Below are 21,895 nucleotides of genomic sequence, written 5' to 3'. Positions count from 1 at the left end.
TACAACAAATCCATCCATCTGTTAATGAAGGAGCCCATGTGGCACATTCAATGACGAATTTGTCAATGTTATACACATTCATGGATGAAAATGAATATTTATCCAAAATATAATTTAATTTTCATCTTCACCCATTTTAAAATCGTTGCAAGCATAACATTATAATAAAACCTTAAAAATAGGAAAATAGGCATAAGTTAGAACAAAACATAATAATAAGCATAATATTGATTAATAAACATAATTTGTCTATTGCTCTGAAATTTCTATTGTGACTGAGGAGGAGTTTCATCAATCAAAGGAGGAGATGCATGTATTTCAATCAGTTGTCCTTCAGTTCCTACCTCTTGAAGGGCAGAAGATAATTCAACAACAACAACAATCTCACCAGCAGCATAAGGACCAACAACAACATTAATGGTGAGCAGGGGGGGCTCTCCCAATGATTATTTTGATAATTGACTTAGCAACACAATATTACTATTGATATATTACATTATGTTTTTCTTTTACATTTATTTTCAATTTAATTTAATGATCTATTTTATTATTTGTTTTGCATTTATGAATTTGAGTATTTCGTTAATTACATGTTTATGAAATAATTCAAATTTTGATGTTAAATAATATAAATACAAACAAGAATTGCTAAATTATCGATGATAAATAATAAAAATGAAATAAATTACAATTCTTTATAAAATAGCATTTTTGATGGATTTTTCGTCGAAAATTTCTGATGGACAGCAAAAATCCATCGGTTAAAATTCCCTACAACCAATTTTCGGAAGGATTTTGGTCAGTCGAAAATTATGAATTACCAATGGATTTTCAAGGTTTCTGACAGATCTCGGTCGTTGGAAATACATTTTTTTGTTGTAGTGTAACTGATAACTGCTAAATATTAGTTGTTTTTTATAATAAAAATATAATGAAAATATCTTTAAAAATATTTATTTAGCCGTTATTTTTGGCTAAAATGTTAAGAATTGATATTTTTCTTATTTATGGCTTGCATATATGAAAAGGAGGGATAAAATCCAAAAAGATGCAAAAAATATAAAAAATATGAATAAGAAAGATTTTTTGCATCAGACCTAAGTTCACTCCAACAACTATAAAAAGGAGTCAAGGCAAGGAGAAAAGACATACAAAGTCTCAGAACACTCTAATACACATCTAAAGCCTGAAAACTTTTCTTTAGGGAATTCTTTCTTCTCTCTCATCATTTTTTATTCCCTTTTTCCATCCCTTCTCTTCCATGAGTTCCTATACCCATTTTCAAGTGTAAGGTCCCTTATAGTTATGAGAGACTAAACCTTTAGTTAGGACCATCTAAAAAGCCAAAAGATGTATTGTACACTTTATATCTATCAATGCAAATAGGCGTTTCTTTCCTATTATTCTTTCTTATTTTAATTTTGTGTATCATTCATCCTTGTATCATCTTTGGGGATTAAGTGCTCGACAAAGGGTAGTCCTTAATAGAAATACAAGGAAGGTTTTACATGCATCATTTTTAGGGATTAGTTACTCGATAGAGAGTAATTTCTAATAGAACTAAAATGAAGGAGTATCTTAATAAAATCATTGTTAGACATAGAGTTATTGTATTATGTCCATGCATCAAAGCAAACATCTAGAATTAGAACTTCATACATTTTATCTATTGAATCTTTGCAAAGACATTTGGGAGATAGATAGGTAATATATGTTTGTCATCGTGAGACATCAGAGACAAGTATTCTAATAAAAGTGGGTAGGAAAAATTCACCTGATTGGTAGAAAAAAATATAAAATAATACATCTTAGACAAATAAGATATGCTAGGTCTCATCTCATTGAATTTCCCATTATTTCTTTTGTTTTCTATTAATATCTATGATTTAGTTACTGTTCTTTTAACTCATCTTTTATCCCATCTTATCCTTTTCTATTATAAATTGAAAATTATCCAACACAAGTACAAAACAAAGTCCATGCGAAAATTGACACTCGAACTTCCGAGCCTTTACTACTTGAACAGTTGGTACACTTGCCAATAAGTTAACAGTAACACACTTAATAAGTAATGGATCAAGAAGGATATATATGGTGTTTTTACATGGGGCACAATTAATGGCACATTATGAAAGTAACCAATAAAAAGAAAGAAAACAAAAAAAGAAAACTTTTGGTAAAAACCCATACTCGAAATCCGGCCATGAGGTATATATAAAGTTTGACTAAATTATAATTTTGATCATCTTATAGTTTTAAATCCATAATCTTGATTCTCCTATTTCTAAATCAAGACGTGTAGTCTCTTTATTTCCAAAATAAACAATTTCAATTTTTTCATCAGTTGACTATTAGTTGATTATTCAAAGTCAAATATTAACTTTGATGTGACATATTGATGTTGACGTGAAACTTATATACTCAGCATATAACACTTAAGTGAAAAAATAAAAAAAAATTCATAATAGGAATTGTATTCACAACCCTTTATTCGCATACAAAGTAATAAACTACTAAGACACTTGTTTTGTTTAGTGAGCTACGTTAACATTGTTTTTTGTGTATCATTAGTCAAGAGTTATTATTTTTTTCTTCAAATTATCAAAATTTATAAATTAAAAATATTCAATAAACAAATCTTTTTAATTTTATTTTATATCTTTTATATGTTTTTATTTTGAATAGTTTACATATTTGTATTTTTATCTTACCAATTTATAATTAAATTTCATAAATTAATAAGTAAATTATTTACATTTTTTTTGTAAATTGATTTTAATATAGAAATTATTTTTACTTTAATTATTTATGTAAAATTATTCATAAACAATGCAATAAAACACTTATTTTGTTTAGTTAACTATATTAATATTATTTTATGTGTATCATTAGTACATAGTAATTATTTTTTTCTTCAGATTATCAAAATTTATAAATTAAAAAAATTAATATATGTATTTTTAAATTTACATAAATAATTAGAGTAAAAATAGTTTCTATACTAAAACCAATTTACAAAAAAATTATGTAAATAATTAACATATTAATTTATGAAATTTAATTATAAAAATAAAAATATATAAACTATTCAAAACAAAAACTTATTAAATGGTATAAAATAAAATTAAAAAGATTTGTATAATACATAATTTTTAGTTTATAAATTTTGATAATTTTAAAAAAAAAATTAATAACTCTTGACTAATGATAGAAAATAATATGTTAATGATTTAACTAAATAAAGTAAATGTGTTAGTGATTTATTGGTTTGTTTATAAATAAAAGGTTATAAGTTTAATTTTTATTAAAACATTTTTTATTTTTCATCTTATTTAATATTTTTTATGTAAACGTGTGTTAACTGTTTATGTAAGTATTTTTTATGTAAACGTGTGTTGACTGTTTATGTAAGTTTCAGGTATAGGAAATTAAATGTCTTAATTTAAAAATAAAAAGATCAAAATTATAATCATAAAATTTTCAGCATCAATAATTAGAAAGTTGTTGAATTCGTAAAGAAAAAATAGATACAAGTTAGTTATGATTATTTTTTCTGACTAATTTATCGCTAATTTCAAGGTATGATTAATTAATTATGATTATATTTAATTTTTAAATTAGCAATGAATTAGCTGTTGATTAATTTTTCTATAACTAGTTTTAAAATTTCTTATCGTCTTGAATGTTTAAATTATAATGACAGCTAAATAGAAGTGTATGTTGCAATTTTAAACTTATTTTGAACTCAGAAAGATAGTTAAACTATGTTGGACCAAAAGTTTTATATGGCAAGATGCCAAAAAGGCAGAAACATTTTTATTTTTATGATTGGAATACGGGCTAATTTAAGTTTGACCCTTCAATCATTTATGCCCCAAAGAATAACAAGTCATTATTTTATGCTTTTAATAAGTCAATGTTTAATGCTCCTAAAAAAAGTAAATGCTTAATAAGTATTTTAAAGATGCTGGCCTGGTCAAAGAATAAAAACTGTTTTTTCTAATTAAAAAGTGTTATTAATGTATTTCTAACAGAATTTTCAACACAGCTCTCCAACATTATTTATATAAAAAAAACATCTATTTATTATTATTTTAACCAATACCTTGAAATAGGGGTTAATAAGACCCATACTTTCTTATTAACTCCGAATATTGATACTTTATAATTATTGTGTGTGTCATTTTATTAATAATTTCATTATTTTTACTTGTAATTAATCGAAAAGTTATATGATCAACTCAAAAGAAATAAAGTTATATGGTTTACTATAATTTGAAGACTATATATATAATTAATAATGAATAATGCAAAAAAAAAAGATGACTAAGATAAATAGAAGAGTGCCTCATATATAATATATTATATAATTTCATCTTAAACAACTTTTCAACATTTTTTTTTTCATAAAAAGGATGGATAAATATTTCAAACAAACAACATATATACCTCTCTTATTTTGTGGGTGGAATAACATATACTTTGAGAGGCTAGGTAGAATTTTGACCTTACATGTCACTCTTAAGAAGAACTATTACATTGAAGTCATCAATAACAACTTTCTGGTTCATTTTTCCACTAAACAAATCCAAATGGATACTTCTTTGTTTTGTTGGGAAAGAAGAGTCCAAAATGTTTCTCTATCTCAGGACTCTTAAGATTCTCATCAAGCATATCGAATATATAAGTTTCTGTGGGCTTTGAAGGTCTTCTTGGGCTACCTCTTTTAGCACGAAGAATCAAATTTTCCAGGTAGACATGTGCGTTGTCATAAGTGGCAGCAAACCCTCCATCTGAGGGCCATCCACTCTCGGATACAACAACCTCCACATAACCAATCCCTGTGTTATCAATTGCAACATGCACCGCATCCAACATAGCATCAAACAAATTTTGGTACCCATATTGACCATCCCAAACCACAACATTTGTTGAGTTAAAAAGAGCATAGGAAAGTGATATGTCAATCGGGTTATTGGAGTAACTAAAATAAGGCAACACATTGGCTAGTAAAGGTGCATTTGCATATACCAAGTACCCAATTATGGGGTCTAAGTATGATCTCACATCAGTCCTGAAGTAGCTTTGTGATGGGGGGTAGGAGTTTCCTAACAGGGTCATGTCAATAGCTGTTGTAACCTTGATTAGATCTTGAAGGCCTTGAGCTCTTATAGCTTGGTATATGTTTTGGATTGCAGGTAGAACATATTGGGCAAACTCAGAAGAGCTTCCCACAGGATTGATTTCGTTGCCAACTACCACGTGCTTGATTTTGACACTAGGCCAAAAGTTCAACACGTTACTTTGCACCCATTGTTGAGCAGTGCTAGCATTGGTGGCAAGGCCTTGAAGGTCTTGGTGGAGCACCCCAAGAATAAGCTCAATGCCCGAATTTCCCAGTGCTTGTAAAGCAGCTTGATCAGGATTATAGATTCTCATTCTCATTATGTCGTTGGATTTGTAAAGACTTACAACTTCATTTGCCGGTGGTAGATTGTCGCCCATCATGCCATAACACACCCCAATTTGAGCATCTACTAGCCAAAAAAGAAACAATATCTATGAATTAAAATTAAACTACTGCAAGCATATGTTAAAAAGAAACAATATCTATGAATTAAAATTAAACTACTGCAAGCATATGTTATAATTAAGACAAATTAATTAAGATTTAATTACTTATTTAATCTCTATAGTTTCAAAACTTATTTCTTTAATTTCTATGATTAATAAGTGAATTTTTTAGTTTTTAAAATTTATATTTTAATTCTCAAAAAGTCATTATTGTTAAAAAATTTTAATTAAATCTTTTGAAAATTAAAATATAAATTTATATACAGGTATTATTGAATCTCTTCAATGGAAAAAGAACTTCACACAGTCATGATCTCATCATTTAGTTTTTCAAACCTCAACTTTAAAATAAAAATATATTGTATTGGTAAAAATTATTGAAGAGCGAAAATCACATGCAGTGCTAAAATCACTTCAGAAGATCTATTCTCAGTAATATACTTGTCACATACATGTGAGAAATTGATAGGTAACACTAAATAAAGGTGTGAAACATATTTAAAAGAAATAATTGACAATTTTTTTTGTTAGCTTGAATCCTACAAGATATTATAAGAAAAGTGGTCATTTTGTAGAAAAAAAAAGTAATTCCTGAACATTCACTAATTAAGATTGAAAATGCAATTTTATGGGTATATATACAGAATATGTTGTAATATTATATCGATCCACCAACAAACTTTTCAATGGAATGATACACAAGTAACATTAAAAGACCGACCTGCAGTGCGAAGGTATATCGTGAATAGCTCCAGAAGAAGCACGAGTGTAGGCAATGAGAACCTCTTGGTTCTGGCAAAGAGAGAAACCATTGGTGCAAGAAGTAACACACCACAATACAAAACAATTCAGTGAAGGATTAATTAGCACCCTATAATAGGCACCGAATTGATGATCACACTTCATTCCTGCACTCCCCTTATATAGGTAGTGTATACAGCTCCTTCACCATATCCTACAAGCAATTTGAATTACAGTAATCTATTTATTAATAATATCCTGACGTCTATGTTTACGCACATAATATTAATCAATCCTTATCTTCTATTGTCTGTCCACCATTGTCATTTTTCTCTTCTAATTTTGATTTAAAAGAACTGTCAGACAAAAAAAAAAAACTTTTATAGTGAAAACAGATCATTTTCAAAGCAGGAGCTATAAAATGGCATATTAAATAAGTTAATTATCGATCATTTGTACCTAAACTATGATTAAAACTAACCTATTAAAAATTGTATGAGTATAACTAGTTTTTCTATAAAAAAATCCAGGTCGCAACACCGTGGCATCTTTGATCTATATGTAAGTAATTAACCTTTGGAAACCTCAACATTTTTGGAAAAAAAACTCAAGTATCTAATGTAATATTTTTTTCTTGTTATCAGTGAGACTAATTTTTCACATAATTTTATTATGATTATGGACTTTTTTTAGTTTGAAAATCAATTGGGATCATAGCTTTCATGTAAAAGAATTTAATAAGATAAGTTTCAAAAGTTCAAAATTGTATCTCAAAAGAAAAAATAATCATTATATTGGAAGGATTAAATTAAACCAAATTTAAAATATAAATGAGCAAATTAATTCATTATAAGCAATATATATATATATACTAGTTAATTTATCTATTTTTATTTTTAAAAAAATTGAAGTATCATGAATTTGAAAAAATTAAGAGAGGCACACACAAAAGAAATGACCTTATATTTATCAATGATTTTAATAATTAAAATATATAATAATCAAAACAGGATTAAAGTATAAATTGAAGTGTTAATATTAAAGTATTATATGTATATATAAAAATAAAATAAAATCTTAAAGAATTCACCAGTCACATGTATAAATAAATAAATTATAAGTATATTGAAATAGTATACCAATATAAAAAAAATTAGCACTACGAACCATTGTAGAAGAAGACATTACTAACAATGTCTAAAGAAATTACTAGCAACATGTAAAAATATAAATATATTTAATTAAACCATATTTTTAGTGAAAAATAAAGAAACACGTAACAAATAAATAAATTTATTAGAAAAAAATTAAAACTTTTAATTTGATTTGTGTAGGAGTTAGTATTATATTAATTATTTTCAGAAAAAATTATTCATGTTAATTTGGATGAAGAAAGTAATAAAATAAAATATTTAATTTGAAAGAAAAAACAAATTAAAAATAAAAATATGCACATCTTATATTTTTGGTCCTAGTTGGAATTCCAAAAGCCGGTCTTTTCATAACGTTTTAGGATAGTCAAGTCATTAATTAATGCATGCAGCCGGAAGAGTGTCACAAGCTAGATGATCAATACGAACAATATATATATTGGTTAATATTTTCAATGTAAATTAAAGCTTTTTCCTGCCAACTACTTAACAGTAAGGGCTCACATTTAAAGTTGAAACTAGGGGAAAACTCATAGCATGGCATGTACGTATATATATATATATATATATATATATATATATATATATATATATATATATAGCATGCACCCCCCACAAAATTAATAAATAAAATAAAATATTGATATTTGTTTCCCAGTGCAGCCATTTAAAAATGCAATTTCATTGTTAACAGCATGAGTAGTGAACTTGAAGAAGATTTGAACATGTGCATATGCGTAACAGACCGAATAAAATGCACGTATAAACAAATTAAAAAGATTTCCTTCGATTGATCGGTACGATGTTTCATGTTTCTAGCATGAGAAAGACCAGCAATTAATGGAAAGCAGCCATTAACAACGATTAAAATTGCCTCCTCCAGACGTAAATTAAATCACCTGTTCTAGTCCCAGGGTCTCCAACCCTGTCAGCAGCCCTATAAAAACACGGCATCAATTAAAAAAGACCCACCTTGTACGCAAATAGGTTTCGGAGAAGAGTAACAACGTTTTCATGTGTACGTTCTCCGCTTCTCCAATCACACGTTCTTTTTGTTTATCCATTCACATGAGGAATCAATCTAGAGTGTACACATGCCATCACATGGTGCAAAGACTGCAATTAGTGCGCCTTTGTTTGAGCTGAAAGAGAGTGGATGGTGAAGAAGGAAGATGAACAGTAAAATGGAATTAAACACATATTTTTATACTTTATTTTCTTTTTATTTCTTTCAATTTTACCGAACGGACCTTTAGAGTGAGGACGCGACATTCACGCTCATCAACGTGCAAGTGGACCAAGAAACTGTTCCGCACTTACATGCAAATGCAAGAACCACATCAACAAACTCAAGAAGTACAATGTCGAGAAGTATAGGGTTTCTGATTCTGACAGTGGTTACCACAGCCCTGGTCGTTCTTTCCCCCATGCACCTAGACGTTTTCGTCATCAACACTGGTAGTTTTTTTTTTAAGGCAAAATATGTATATTCGTATTGGAAAAGATGGGCAAAAACAACCAGAGAAATCTGTACAAGGTATACAGAGGAGCCTTATAAAGAGAGTTATACCTTGCAAGATTAAAAAAAAATATTCCTATCTAATCTGTATATTGCCCCCATTGCAAAACATTATAGAAAAGTTCACTATCAGTATATTTTGGGGTTAAAATATATAAGAACTTGTAATTTTTTTTTTATAATTTTCCTTTTTTTAGTAAATAATTGTTAAATTAACATTATTTAAATTTTAGTACAGAAAATGTTAAAAGTGATAAATATGATACTTATTGAATAAAATAAAATCAAAAAAGCAAGATAAGTAAGGAAAACAAGATTAATTAAGAAAAACAAGATATTTAAGAAAAACATGTTTAATTAAGAAAAACATACTAATTAAGAAAAGTTGAGCTAATTCAGAAAATTAAAGACAAACTTAGCGCGAGAAGTTCCCTTATCACTAAGCTAATCTGCACCTATAAAAGAAATAGAAAGAAGAAAGAAAAAATACCATAATACAATTTTTTATAAAAGAAAAATGCTAGAAGAAGAAACAAATATTGAGAGTCATTCTTTCCCTTCATTTCCTTTGTTATCTTCTTTCTCTTTAGTAAATATTCTCCTCTTGCAATTGTAAAGTCTCCCATGACAATGAGAGGTTAATCCTCTTTTGTTGGGAACTTGACAACCAACTACTCTTGATGTAATTTCTCTTCCTATCTATTTATGAATATTACATTTGCATTATCCTTTCTTGTGCGTAATATTATTGCTTGTAGCTTGATCACCAATTTGGATGGTAAGTTTTAGGGGTAGTGTTGGAAAATATTATTTTCTAATAGAATTGAGAAAGAGTATCTAAATAAAGTCATCGCTAATGATAAGTTGATATTTGTTTAGCCTGTTATATATCTCTATTCTTAATATAATTTACTATTTTAGTTCTACAAAGAGATTTGGAAGAGAAAATAGATAAATTACGCTCTTTCATGCGGGAATCAAAGTTAGAGTATATTAGTAGATACAAATGTAAATTAGAATAATTATAAAAAGAGGAAAATTATTAACATTACATCAAGGAGTAGCTCTGGTAGACTAAGTTTTCAACATTTTCATCTTCTGAATTTAACTTTATAATAATTGGCTTTTCTTTTCTTTTCTGTTTTTAATTAATTAATTTAAATTCTTGTTTAATTTCTACTTTTGTTTGATTTAATTTTTTGCCAATTTAAATTATTGTTTTCTCATAATCTTTTCAAATCAATTTTCTTTAACTTTTTTTATTAAAAAAATATTCATCTAAACAAAGTATCTGTAAATTCGACACTCAGACTTCCATTTTAGTTTTACTACTTGGAACGAATTAATGTATTTGTCAATCCATCAAAAACCGTGCTAGTTATTGGATCTTATCATGCGTCTTGACCATAGAGTAATAATACATAAACAACTTTTTATTTTAAACATCCCATTAATATCTATTTTTGATCTTTATCTTTCTCTTTTATTACATCATAAATGTTATTATATTTATATTTTTTTTTCTCTTTTATTACTTTTTTTATATGTGTTGGATAATATTGAATGTTTTGTAAATTATCTTGACATATTAGTTTTATAAGAGGCTTGTTTGATATATCATGGTTTTGTAAATTATCTTCTTAATTAGGGATAGGGAATAAGTTATAAAGTTAAATATTTTTATTTTCAAGAAATTGGAAGTAAAAATAATTAGTGCCTCTATAACTACGAATTAACATTTGGGGATATAAATGCTCTTTTTGATATTTTAGATTTATGTTTTGAGTAACTAAAAAATATGTAACAGTTTTAATATATTTAATTAATAAATTTCTCTACATGCTATGTTTTGATAAAATCTTAAAAACTCTTTATTTCAAGGTTTCAATAGTTTAGATATTGAGGAGGTTGAGATATCTAGGCATTTAGTCAAAGTCCTTATGAAAATCATACTCTACTTACTCTCTACTTTTACAAATAGGCACGTTTTTTAGAGATAAATAATACTTATAAAGATACTTCAATGTTCAAGCCAATAAAATATCACATATTGTATAAAAATGAGTAATAAGGATCAATCGCGTGTATGTTACTTTGAAAAAATAATATTTAATTATATATACATATATATGGACCATACGGTCAACAGACCTTACCTCTAATTGATTATTGGAATGTTAACAAAGATTACCTAACAGTAGGCTATGATAATGATGATAGGATTAAGATAATATAATAATCTCTCATTTTTTATGAATTAGGTCAAGAGTCAAGACTGAGATATTTTCGGATGGCCAAACATTTTTTTACCGGCAGATGGCCAAGCCAAACATATAGGTCAAGTTAGAGCTTCAATAATCTTCTTAATGTAGGGTTTAGCCGAGGGGTCTTAGGTTATTTCAGTACTCAGGGGCCAGGGCTTTGACGCGTGAGGGAACGTCTTCAATAATGTGAATGATCGAATGAATCGGAAATTATTCTTTTTGAGTTTTTTGTTTGTTAATTTGTTTATTATTCTGCTAAGCATGAAAGGGTTGAGTGTGCCACTGCCCAATGAAGATGCAGGGGCTGAATTTGTGGGAAATTGATTAATTTGTGTTTTTTTATCTGTAAATATTAATTTATTAATTTTATTAGAAATGTCCATAGAAGGAATTTAAACCCATAATTTCTTCATTTTTTCCTTCTTCTTTCACTCTTAAGCTTTCCTTCTCAACCATTGATTAACCCAACCTTATATCTCCTTTGGTTAATTTGTGTTAAGTCCTTGAAATCAAATAATTCTGAATATTTTTAATGTATGAGCCCACTTCCATTTCACTTATGTTATATTAATTCTAACATAAGTTATATATATGATTGCTGGAATTTTTGTGGCTGTAAATTTGGTTTCATGTGATGCTTTGTTCTTGTTGATGTGTGGTAGGAATTGTTGGTGATTGGAATAGAAATCTTGCATGCATTATTCTATAGATTTATATATGAGGTTCAGTCATTGAAAATAATATTGGGATCGAGCTGTGTTGCATCAATACTCATTCTGAGTGTTGTTGTGTGTGAATGAATATTGATACTCATAGCTCCGTTCAATTGCTTGTCTCCTTTTTCTTATGAAGTTACTGTTATATTTCAATTGGGAACATGTCAAATTATGGTGGAAATTGGAATTGGAGGATTTGGGAAATGGGAACAAGAATGGAGCTGTCATGGCCATGGTGCTCAGAGGAGAAAAACGAGATGCACCGTGAAAATGGACTCTATTTGGAGTTTGGACATACGGATTTGGGCTTGGGAGATCAAGAAGAAGATGGAGCATGGTTGGGACACATGCAGTTGGACTTAACACAACAAAACTCATACTTTCTTATTAGATCAGCTTATTGATAGTTTAATTTTTAATTATTGTGTCATATTTTATTTAATAATTTCATTAATTTTTAATCGTAATTAATTAAAAGTTATATGATCAACAACACAAAAGCAATAATTAATTTGTATGATATAGTGTAATTTTGAGATAATGATTAAAAATGAACAATAAAATAAAATTTAGATAACATAGGAAAGTGTCTCATATTATATAGCTTCATCTTTATCAACTTTTCAACTTTCATCCGAAACCGAAGGATAAATATTTCACACAAATAACATATTCTCTCTTATTTTATGGGTGAAATATCATAGACTTAATTTGAAGAGTAGGACTCCAACCTTACATGTCACTCTTGAGGGAAATTGTTGCATTGAAGTCATCAATAACAACTTTCTCATTCCTTTTTGTACCAAATCCAAATGGGTACTTCTTTTGTTTGTTGGGATTGAACAACCCAAAATGTTTCTCTATCTCTGGACTCTTGTTATTCTCATCAAACAAGGCAAATATATAAGTCTCTGTGGGCTTTGAAGGCCGTCGTGGGCTACCTCTACTAGAACGACGAACCAAATTTTCTAAATACACACGTGCGTTGTCATAAGTGGCACCAAACCCTCCATCTGAGGGCCAGCCACTCTCAGATACAACAACCTCCACATAACCAATCCTTGTGTTATCAATGGCAGCATGCACCGAATCCAATATAGCATCAAACAAATTTTGGTACCCATATTGACCATCCCATACCATAACATTTGGTGAGGTGAAAAGGGCATAGGGAAGTGATATGTCACGGGGATTACCAGAGTAACTAAAATAAGGGTAAATATTGACTAATAAAGGAGCCCCAGCATATAATAAGTATCCAATTATGGGGTCTAGGTATGATCTCACATCACCCCTAAAGGAGCCTTGTGATGGAGGGAAGGAGTTTCCTATTAGGGTCGTGTCAATAACTGTTGTAACCTTGATTTGATCATGAAGGCCTTGAGCCCTTATAGCTTGGTACACGTTTTGGACGGCAGGTAAAACATATTGAGCTTGCCAAGAGGATCCTCCAACTGGATTCACTTCATTGCCAACTGCTACGTACTTGATTTTGACACTAGGCCAGAAGTTCAACACATTTCTTTGCACCCATTGACGAGCAGTGTCAACGTTGGTGGCAAGGCCTTGAAGGTCTGAGTTGGGCACCCCAAGAATGAGTTCAATGCCAGAATTTCTAAGTGCTTGTAAAGCGGCTTCATTAGGATCATATAGTCTCATTCTCCTTATGTTATTTGATCTGTAAAGATCTATCACTTCATTTGCCGGTGGTAGATTGTTGCCCATCATACCATAACAAACACCAATTTGAGCATCTGCTAGGTGAAAAAATAATTTATTTGGTTAAGCTTATTTTCAAGAAATAATTTATTTTCGTTAGCTTGAGCATCTCTAATGAGCTGGAACCCATCTGTGCTTAATTTATTTTTAGTGAGCCCTACATACAAAATTTAAGAATCTTAATAAGTTTTCACTCTTATGATATAGAACTCTTATAAGAACTTCAAATGGATTTCACATTAATATATATTTTTAGTTGATTCTGGCGAGTAAAATAATTTTATCTAATATTAATTAAGAACTCACGGTTCTTATTATATAAGTATCCATTCTCCACTTAATTTGTAACCACGTCATCAAATACATCACATACATTTGGCAATTTGATAGATTATAGTAGATGAATTTGGTGAAACTTATTTTTAAGAAATAACAGTTTATTTTTGTCATCTTGAATCTCAAAAGATCTTTTAATACAAGTGGTAACAAAAAAAGTAATTCCAGAACGTTGACTAAGACTGAAAATGGTATTTTATGGATAGAATAAATTCTTTATATTATATAGAATTTAATTGGGTTGGATAGGGATGGCCTTGTTTTTCTTTTGAGAGATGGTCTTCATATTGTAAATGTATTGTGCAGAAGACACTGCATATCTTGTAATTAGTTGTGAATGGGATTGACTCATCTTGTGTTATTATCATTATTTAATAAAATATGTTTTGGCTTTTAAATAAATAAATATTATATAGAATTTAATTTATACACATTATTATATAATTTTTTTTACATAAACATTTAATTGAAATTTATCTTATCGCCAAATGATCATATTAATGAAACGATTTAATAAAACGATCATAAAATCTTATTGAATATAAAAAAAATATTTTACACTTAGTGAACTTGTTATCAATGGCGCTAAGAAGAATGTTATAATTAATGACACTCTCTCACGTTCTTTTTCTAACATTCTTGTTATTTTTATGATTAATTAAAATTTATCAAAAATCACCTATTTTAATAGATTAAACTTCTCATTTAACGATTGGACTCACTAAAATGAATAAATTTTAATAATATTCAACCAATTATAACGAGTGTTAACAAGAAAATATCGCTAGTATTTCCGATAGTGCTAATAAATGGAATGGACACATAGGGTAGGGATACCAAAGAGAGAGACCAACCTGCCGTGTGAAGGACTATTGTGAATAGCTCCAGAAGAAGCAGAAGAGTAGTCCATGAGAACCTCTTGGTTCTCGCGAAGAGAGAAGCCATGGCGCAAATTAAACCCTTCAGCGAAGGAATATAGCCCTATAGAATAAGGCACGAAATTGATAACCACACTATATCCTGCAGTCCCCTTATATACAGATGTGAATCACTGATCATGTCCTACAAGAATTTTGTATTACAATATGAAAAGTATAAATAAAATATATATTTTTCTTGACGTCTATGTTTACCAACCTAATAATCTATCCTTATCTTCTAGTCTAGCTCTATGTTTACCATGAAAAGTCTTTGCCAATTGCCAAATTTGGAAGAATTATCTCCCTCCTTTTTCTCTCTCTTTTAATTATACTCTGGTGTTAGAGTATTTTAGTAACCTACACTAAATTATTTAAACTAAAAACTCAATTACTTTTTGTGATAATAAATTTATTTAGGAATAATATGATAGTTTAATATTTATATTTTTAAAACTTGGTAATTTAATGTTTATATTTTTAAAATTCATTTACTTTTTCCCCACTCATTCTCTTTCAAAAATATTTAGGGAGAAGAGAGAGAAATAAATGAGTTTTAAAAATATAAACATTAAATTATCATATTATCCTTAAATAAATTTATTATTATAAAAGAAGTAATTAAATTTTTGGTCAAATAATTTGATGTAAGTTGTTAAAATATTTTAATAAGAGTATGTTAGTAAACCCATATATATATATATATATAATATTTAGTGAGAGGATACTTTTTATATGAGTGAGAGAAATAAATATTAATCATTAGATTGGTTATGAATGCTCAAGAGATTAAAACATAAAATATGAAGTAAACATTTTAAAAAACAACTGGCTTTCCTTATATGCTATATACATTTTTTTGTAAGTTATGCAAATTAATGATATGTCATATTTTTGGTACATTTTTGTTAGTTATTAGATGAAAATTTTAGAAGATGGACTTAATTAATGCTAACAAAATAATATTAAACGATTGAACTTATGAATCAGAAAAAAAGAAATATTTTTTTAGTTTTTTTTTGCACATTTTAACACACTTTTTTTCTCTACCATATGATTTTTGTTACACTTTTCTTTTCTCTTTTTTTTTTCTAATTTATTCTCTAGTTGCAAAAATAGTTATAAAAACAAAATTTTTCACGGAAAATCATGGGCAATGCATTATTAGAATAGTCTACTCATTGTAAATGCATGCACACCTACAATAGTGTTAGAAAGTAGATGCAGGATGCTCAATATGGATAATGTATGCTTAATATATTCAGCATAGTTAAAGGCCTTTCCTAGCTATAATCTATTTGGCAGTAATGGCCCCACATTACTAAAGGAATCAAATGTAGATTTTTTTTTTTTATAAAAAAGATTTCCATGAACACATGTTCAACTTGGGTGGCATGTACTATATTAATGTGTATATATATAAATGATATATTTTTCCGGTAATGCAAATCATATTATTGTAAATTATATTAATTATTCTCAAAGATTTATGAAATTATATAAACACTTCTGATTTTTAACATTTACAGTAATCTCCCATGTAAAGAAGGTCAAATGAAGTGTAATGTATAAGAAAGTTCAATAATGTTTTTAAAAAATTAAGAGAAGTTAACGTAAGAATATACGTAAATGAAAGCAGTGAGAGAGTTTGTGTAATTAATTTTACAAAACTTGAATGATACTTAACATAATTTACTCATGAATTATTTATCATGTGCCCCACGAAATAAATGACGATTAAATATATAAAATATTGACATTTTATTAATCAACTTGCTTCTCAGGGCAGCCATTAAAAATCCACGTGGCTTATCTAAATGATGCTAATTGCTAGTGGCTGCTGCACTGTGAACTTGAATAATTGAACATGCATGCGTAAGAGAAACTAATAAGTACAAAAGATAAGAAAATGTATAAACAAATTAGAAGATATATATCCTTCGAGCTATACGATGTCTTGTAGCTAATAGTGGGAGAGGCTAGCAATGGAAAGCAGCCGATGACCATGATTAAAACCGTTCTCCCTTTCAAAATGTCAAAGTTCAAAGAATACGACTAATCAATCGATATCCACCGAACTGAAGTGGATATATATAATACAGTTAAGAAAATTTAATACATTTGTAAAAAAAATTGACACAGTGAATAGCACAAAAAAAATAATTTAAAATTGTACTTTTACATTATCATCGTACAAACTACCGTATGTATAAGTGATTTGTTGATTTTTATAGTAATTAATTAATTAATTATCTTTTAAGTTACACCATTAATGATTTTTTATTATTAATTGATTGTGAAAACTATTTTATATGCATACAATTAAATAATATTATATATAATAAAATAAATACTTATTTTCATCTTTAAAAATTTGTGACACGGACAAATTAGTTCTTAAAATATACAAATTTTGAATTTAACCTTCAAATGTGTAAAAAATTATATAAAATAAGCAATTATTTTGTACAAAACACAAATTAAAAGGTTAATGACAAGCATGATTTATTTATCTTAATGAAATAATGTAAATGTTGGTTTATTATTTTTATTAAAAATTATCATAATATAATTAAAAAATATTATATATTTATTATGATTTATAAAATATTGTAAATATTGGTTTATTAATTTAAAAATATTACTAAAATATTAATTTTAATACTTTTCAAGCAAAAATGCATTTAAGTATATCATATATTTATTATGATTTATGATGAATTAAAAATTTAGTTTCTTAATTTTTTAGAAAAAATAAATTCGGCCACTAATCTAAAAATATTTTTATACTTATAACTACCGAAAATGTTATGTCGCTATCATAACAACAAACGAATTTTGAATAAAATTCGATTGTTATCTTCAAGTCTATTTCGGTTGCTACTATACATTTGTATTCATAGATATATAGTCACCGAAATAGCCAATGAATTTTTCAGCGACCCTTTATCATGGTTTCTAATTCGGTCGCTGACAACAGTTAGACACGAGAATAAAATCATTCTCGAACTCGGTTATAATTAGCCAATAAATTGTTTGGTCGCTATTTTGGTCTTTAATAGCGACTGATCCTTCATTTCGGTCGCTAATTCGGTTGTTAACAATAATTATACATAAGATAACCGTCTTAGAATATTATCCCTTCTAAGATGGTTTTTGGACGTAATTGATGTTGTTCTTGTTTTTTTAGGGTTCAATCATAAATATTAGATAGAAACCATATCATTTGGTGTGTCTGATTAAATAATAATTATGAGATTAAAATTTTGATAATCATAACATCTAGAAGAACCACAAATATAAATTCTAATGACTAGCATGTTATGTATCAAACAAAAAGGAACACAAATTAAGCTAATATGATGAACTCTAATGAAATGGAAAATAGCTTTGTTGTCACTCAAATATCAATGCTACTCAACCATTGGACTTAAAATACTAGTTAATAAAAACTAGAGAGCATACTCATTTAGGTTTTTTTATACCTTAAGTTAAATTTGAGTCTACAGGCCATATACAATCCATGTGCTATAATTAAGGCATATATCACTTACATTAGGAAAATTGGTAGATAACACTAAATAAATTTGGTGAAGCTTATTTTAACAAATGATTAAATATTTATTTTTGTTAGCTTGGATCTTAAAAATAGAGTTATCAAAACGAGTCAGGTTGAATGAAAGTGTGAAATATGAGCTAAGCTGGGCTGGTCTGAATCTTTCATGGGTCGCACTTTTGTTGGTCTTGCCGGGCCCATTGGCTAGACAAATGAGACCAAATTGTTCGCTTTATCTTTTAAAACTTAATTTTGTTTAAATTTTCAAAGAAATAATAAAAATAATAAAATAATATCAAATGAAATATGTTTGATAGTTTCCGAGTCTTTTATTTTTAGTTTCGATCTGTCCTATCTGATCGAGTCAAATTAATCCAATATGTTTCAGAGTTTATTATTTAATCGCTCAACCTGACTTGATGGGTCGTTGGAGCGGTCCATTGAAGAAGAGAGTCAATCTTAACAACTCTACTTAAAAGGCACTTTAAGAAAAGTGATCATTTGAAGAAAAGAAATTCTTGAACGTCCAGATTGAAAATGCATGGTATTTTATTTTTATGGGTATAAAATATGTTGTAATATTAATATCTACCAGTACCAACAAACTTATGATCAATGGCGCTAATAAATGGAATGGATGCAAAAGTATCAAAGAGAGACCCACCTGCCATGCGAAGGTATCCTATCAATAGTTCCAACAGAAGCAGGAAAGTAGCCAATGAGAACCTCTGGTTTCTAGCGAAGAGAGAAGGCATGGTGCAAAATGTAATAATGCACCACAAAACAAATCAGTGAAGGATTAGCCCTCTATTAGGCACCTAATTGATGATCACACTTCAATATTCCTGTGCAGTCCTCTTATATATATGGTGTATATACAGCTTCTTGACATTTTCTTACAAGAAATTTGAATTCTAATATACATTAAATATTAAATATCATGAAGTTGACATCTGTCTTATCTGTTATTTCTTTGCAAGTTGTTTCAAAATGACATCGCAAAACAATTATGTGATTATTTAATTGTGAACTTATTCCATAAAGATTATGAAAATGATATCATTTCGAAGGGACAATAAATTCCTATGTTTACCTACTGAACAAACAATAATCCTCATCTTCTACAATCTGTCCACCATGAAAGGTCTTGCCATTCTTCTCTTCTAATTTAGATTTGAAATAACTGTCGATCGCTTAGAAAAATAGAACATATCTTTGTCACACTGTGTTAGTCATTTTTTTTAATTATTTATTTGTTCTGGACATATCAGTATAAAATCATTGGTGATATTAATTTTCTAGACTAAAATATGTTGTTTTTTTTTCATTTTTCGTCCTCCCAAGATTATATCGTGCCACTTTTTAGCTCGCACAATTTTTGTAGGGATTAAAAATAAACTTTAGATATTTTGGAGGAAAAAACATATTTTAGTGATTTTTTATTTATAATTTTAACTTGTCTATATTATATTCTCACTTATTATACATGTAAAAAACAGTGTCTGAAATTTTATTTGTACAGTCTTAACACAAGGCTTATTTTATTTTTCTCTAAAAAAAAAATCATTTTTATACTTTTTGTCTAATCTTAATGAACTGAAAACTACAAAAAATGTCAATTGAAGAAAATTTAAAATAAGATATAACATAACAGTAATGAAAAATAATTATATTATTCTTATTACCCATATATTTTTTTTTAAATTTTTTATCTCATATATTCATATTGTTTTTTATTTCACACTTTTTTCTCTTTTCATTTCTAGTTGTAAAAATAGCCATAAAAATATAATTCTTGAAAAAAAATTATGTACACGTATTATAAGAATAATCAAGTCATTTTAATGCATGCATATGGAAGAGTGCCACCAAACTAGATGATCAATATGTAGTATGTACAGTGTATGCGTAATATTTTCAACATAATTTAAAGCTCTATCCTATCAACTCCTTGGAATAAGGGCCCACGTTACGTACTAAAACTATCAATCTATGGTGTTTTTTTTATATATAAAAAATATTTTCTTGAATACATGTTCAACTTGATGGCATGTACTATAATGTTATATATAAACGATAAATGATGTTACATATCATTGTCATACCCACAAAATAAATAAAATGAGTAATAAAATAAATAATTTTTTTGATATTATTAGGAATCAAGTAGTTTCTCAGTGCAGCCATTAAAAATGCAATTGGCTTTTCTAAATGATGCTAGGGGCTGCTGCACGGTATATATGAACGGACTTGAAGAATTGAACATTCGTAACTGAAACTAATAATAAGCACAAAAGATATAAAAAATATATTATATATAGCGTGGTTACATAAATCATTAATATATATATATATATATATATATATAAGTAATCGTTGTTGTTTTTCTATGATTCCCTTCATTCTTATTTATAAAATTCAAATTTAAAATAATATTTTTTTTATAAGATTTAATATATAATATTTTTACATTAATTTTTTTATATTAGAAATACTATTTGTTAAAAGATGAAAGAAAATATATTAATAAATTATTAAAAAATACTAATAATAAGAATAATTTTAAAAAATAATAAATTTAAAATAAATATATTGTTATATATTGATTAAATTTTAATAAACTAAGTAATTGAGTTATATATATATATATATATATATATATATATATATATATATATATATATATATATATATATATATATATATATATATATTATTAGATGTTAGTCATTGAAGGTGATATGATTGTTGCCAACCTAGTGGGGGCACATCACCAGCATTTAAACCTTTTGTTTAAAGTGATCGATCATGCATTAAAAGTTGAGGTCTTTGTGGATTTTAAGGATGGTACTCCACATTTCTTTTCTTGTGGGACTCTAGTAATAGGCGTCATTATGTTCAGCAAATTTATGTCTCCCTCTTTTGGCTTGATTTATCTTTGAGGGCGGCTATATTGAATTAATCCACTAAGTGCATACCCATGCATGAATGCTATTGCTTCCACGACTTGATATGTAAGTCTCGTTTAGTTTCACTTCCTTTTTAATTTAATAAAATATAATTTATAATGTGAATATTATTTTCCAGAAAGTTATTTTTAGTGTCATTATTTTTAGCATAAATTATAATGATCACATTGTGATTTACTTTTATATCATGGGACACTCTTTGTTTTTCTTAATTCTAAAAAAATTCTTAATTATTGATTTTTTTTTTGTTTTACTGATTACCCTTTGATGTTTTAGACATGAGAAACGATTGTTTGAAAATATCACTGTTAACTCATTGACAAGTGCACAAAATTATCACAAGTAGTGAATTTAAAACGAAAGTCCAAGTGTCGAGTCCATGTAGACTTTGTTTGTAATTGGATTGACATATACCCAATTTTTATGCAAAGAA

At 27.8% G+C, this 21,895-nt stretch overlaps 2 protein-coding genes across 3 annotated transcripts; both read right to left on the bottom strand.

Annotated features, from left to right (window-relative positions):
• Window positions 1-4,351: 4,351 nt before the first annotated feature.
• LOC114367544 (glucan endo-1,3-beta-glucosidase, basic isoform-like) lies at window positions 4,352-6,453 on the bottom strand. The gene is made up of 2 exons (XM_028324745.1): window positions 6,296-6,453; window positions 4,352-5,534 (listed from the first exon to the last, which is right to left on the bottom strand). The coding sequence occupies exons 1-2, from the start codon at window positions 6,384-6,386 to the stop codon at window positions 4,579-4,581; spliced, it is 1,047 nt and encodes a 348-aa protein (XP_028180546.1). The 5' UTR covers window positions 6,387-6,453; the 3' UTR covers window positions 4,352-4,578.
• Window positions 6,454-12,533: 6,080 nt separating this feature from the next.
• On the bottom strand, window positions 12,534-19,307 carry LOC114366827 (glucan endo-1,3-beta-glucosidase, basic isoform). 2 transcript variants are annotated; one of them, XM_028323832.1, is made up of 2 exons: window positions 19,158-19,307; window positions 12,534-13,719 (listed from the first exon to the last, which is right to left on the bottom strand). In XM_028323832.1, the coding sequence occupies exons 1-2, from the start codon at window positions 19,246-19,248 to the stop codon at window positions 12,698-12,700; spliced, it is 1,113 nt and encodes a 370-aa protein (XP_028179633.1). In that variant the 5' UTR covers window positions 19,249-19,307; the 3' UTR covers window positions 12,534-12,697. The 2 variants fall into 2 exon arrangements, with proteins under 2 accessions (XP_028179633.1, XP_028179632.1); XM_028323831.1 differs by lacking the exon at window positions 19,158-19,307 and adding an exon at window positions 14,875-15,082.
• Window positions 19,308-21,895: the final 2,588 nt, after the last annotated feature.

This window comes from Glycine soja, chromosome 9 (genome assembly GCF_004193775.1).
Source record: "Glycine soja cultivar W05 chromosome 9, ASM419377v2, whole genome shotgun sequence".
NCBI classification, from domain to species: Eukaryota; Viridiplantae; Streptophyta; class Magnoliopsida; order Fabales; family Fabaceae; genus Glycine; species Glycine soja.
The sequence above is the reverse complement of the archived record's forward strand: the minus strand, read 5'-3'. Positions and strand labels throughout refer to the sequence as shown.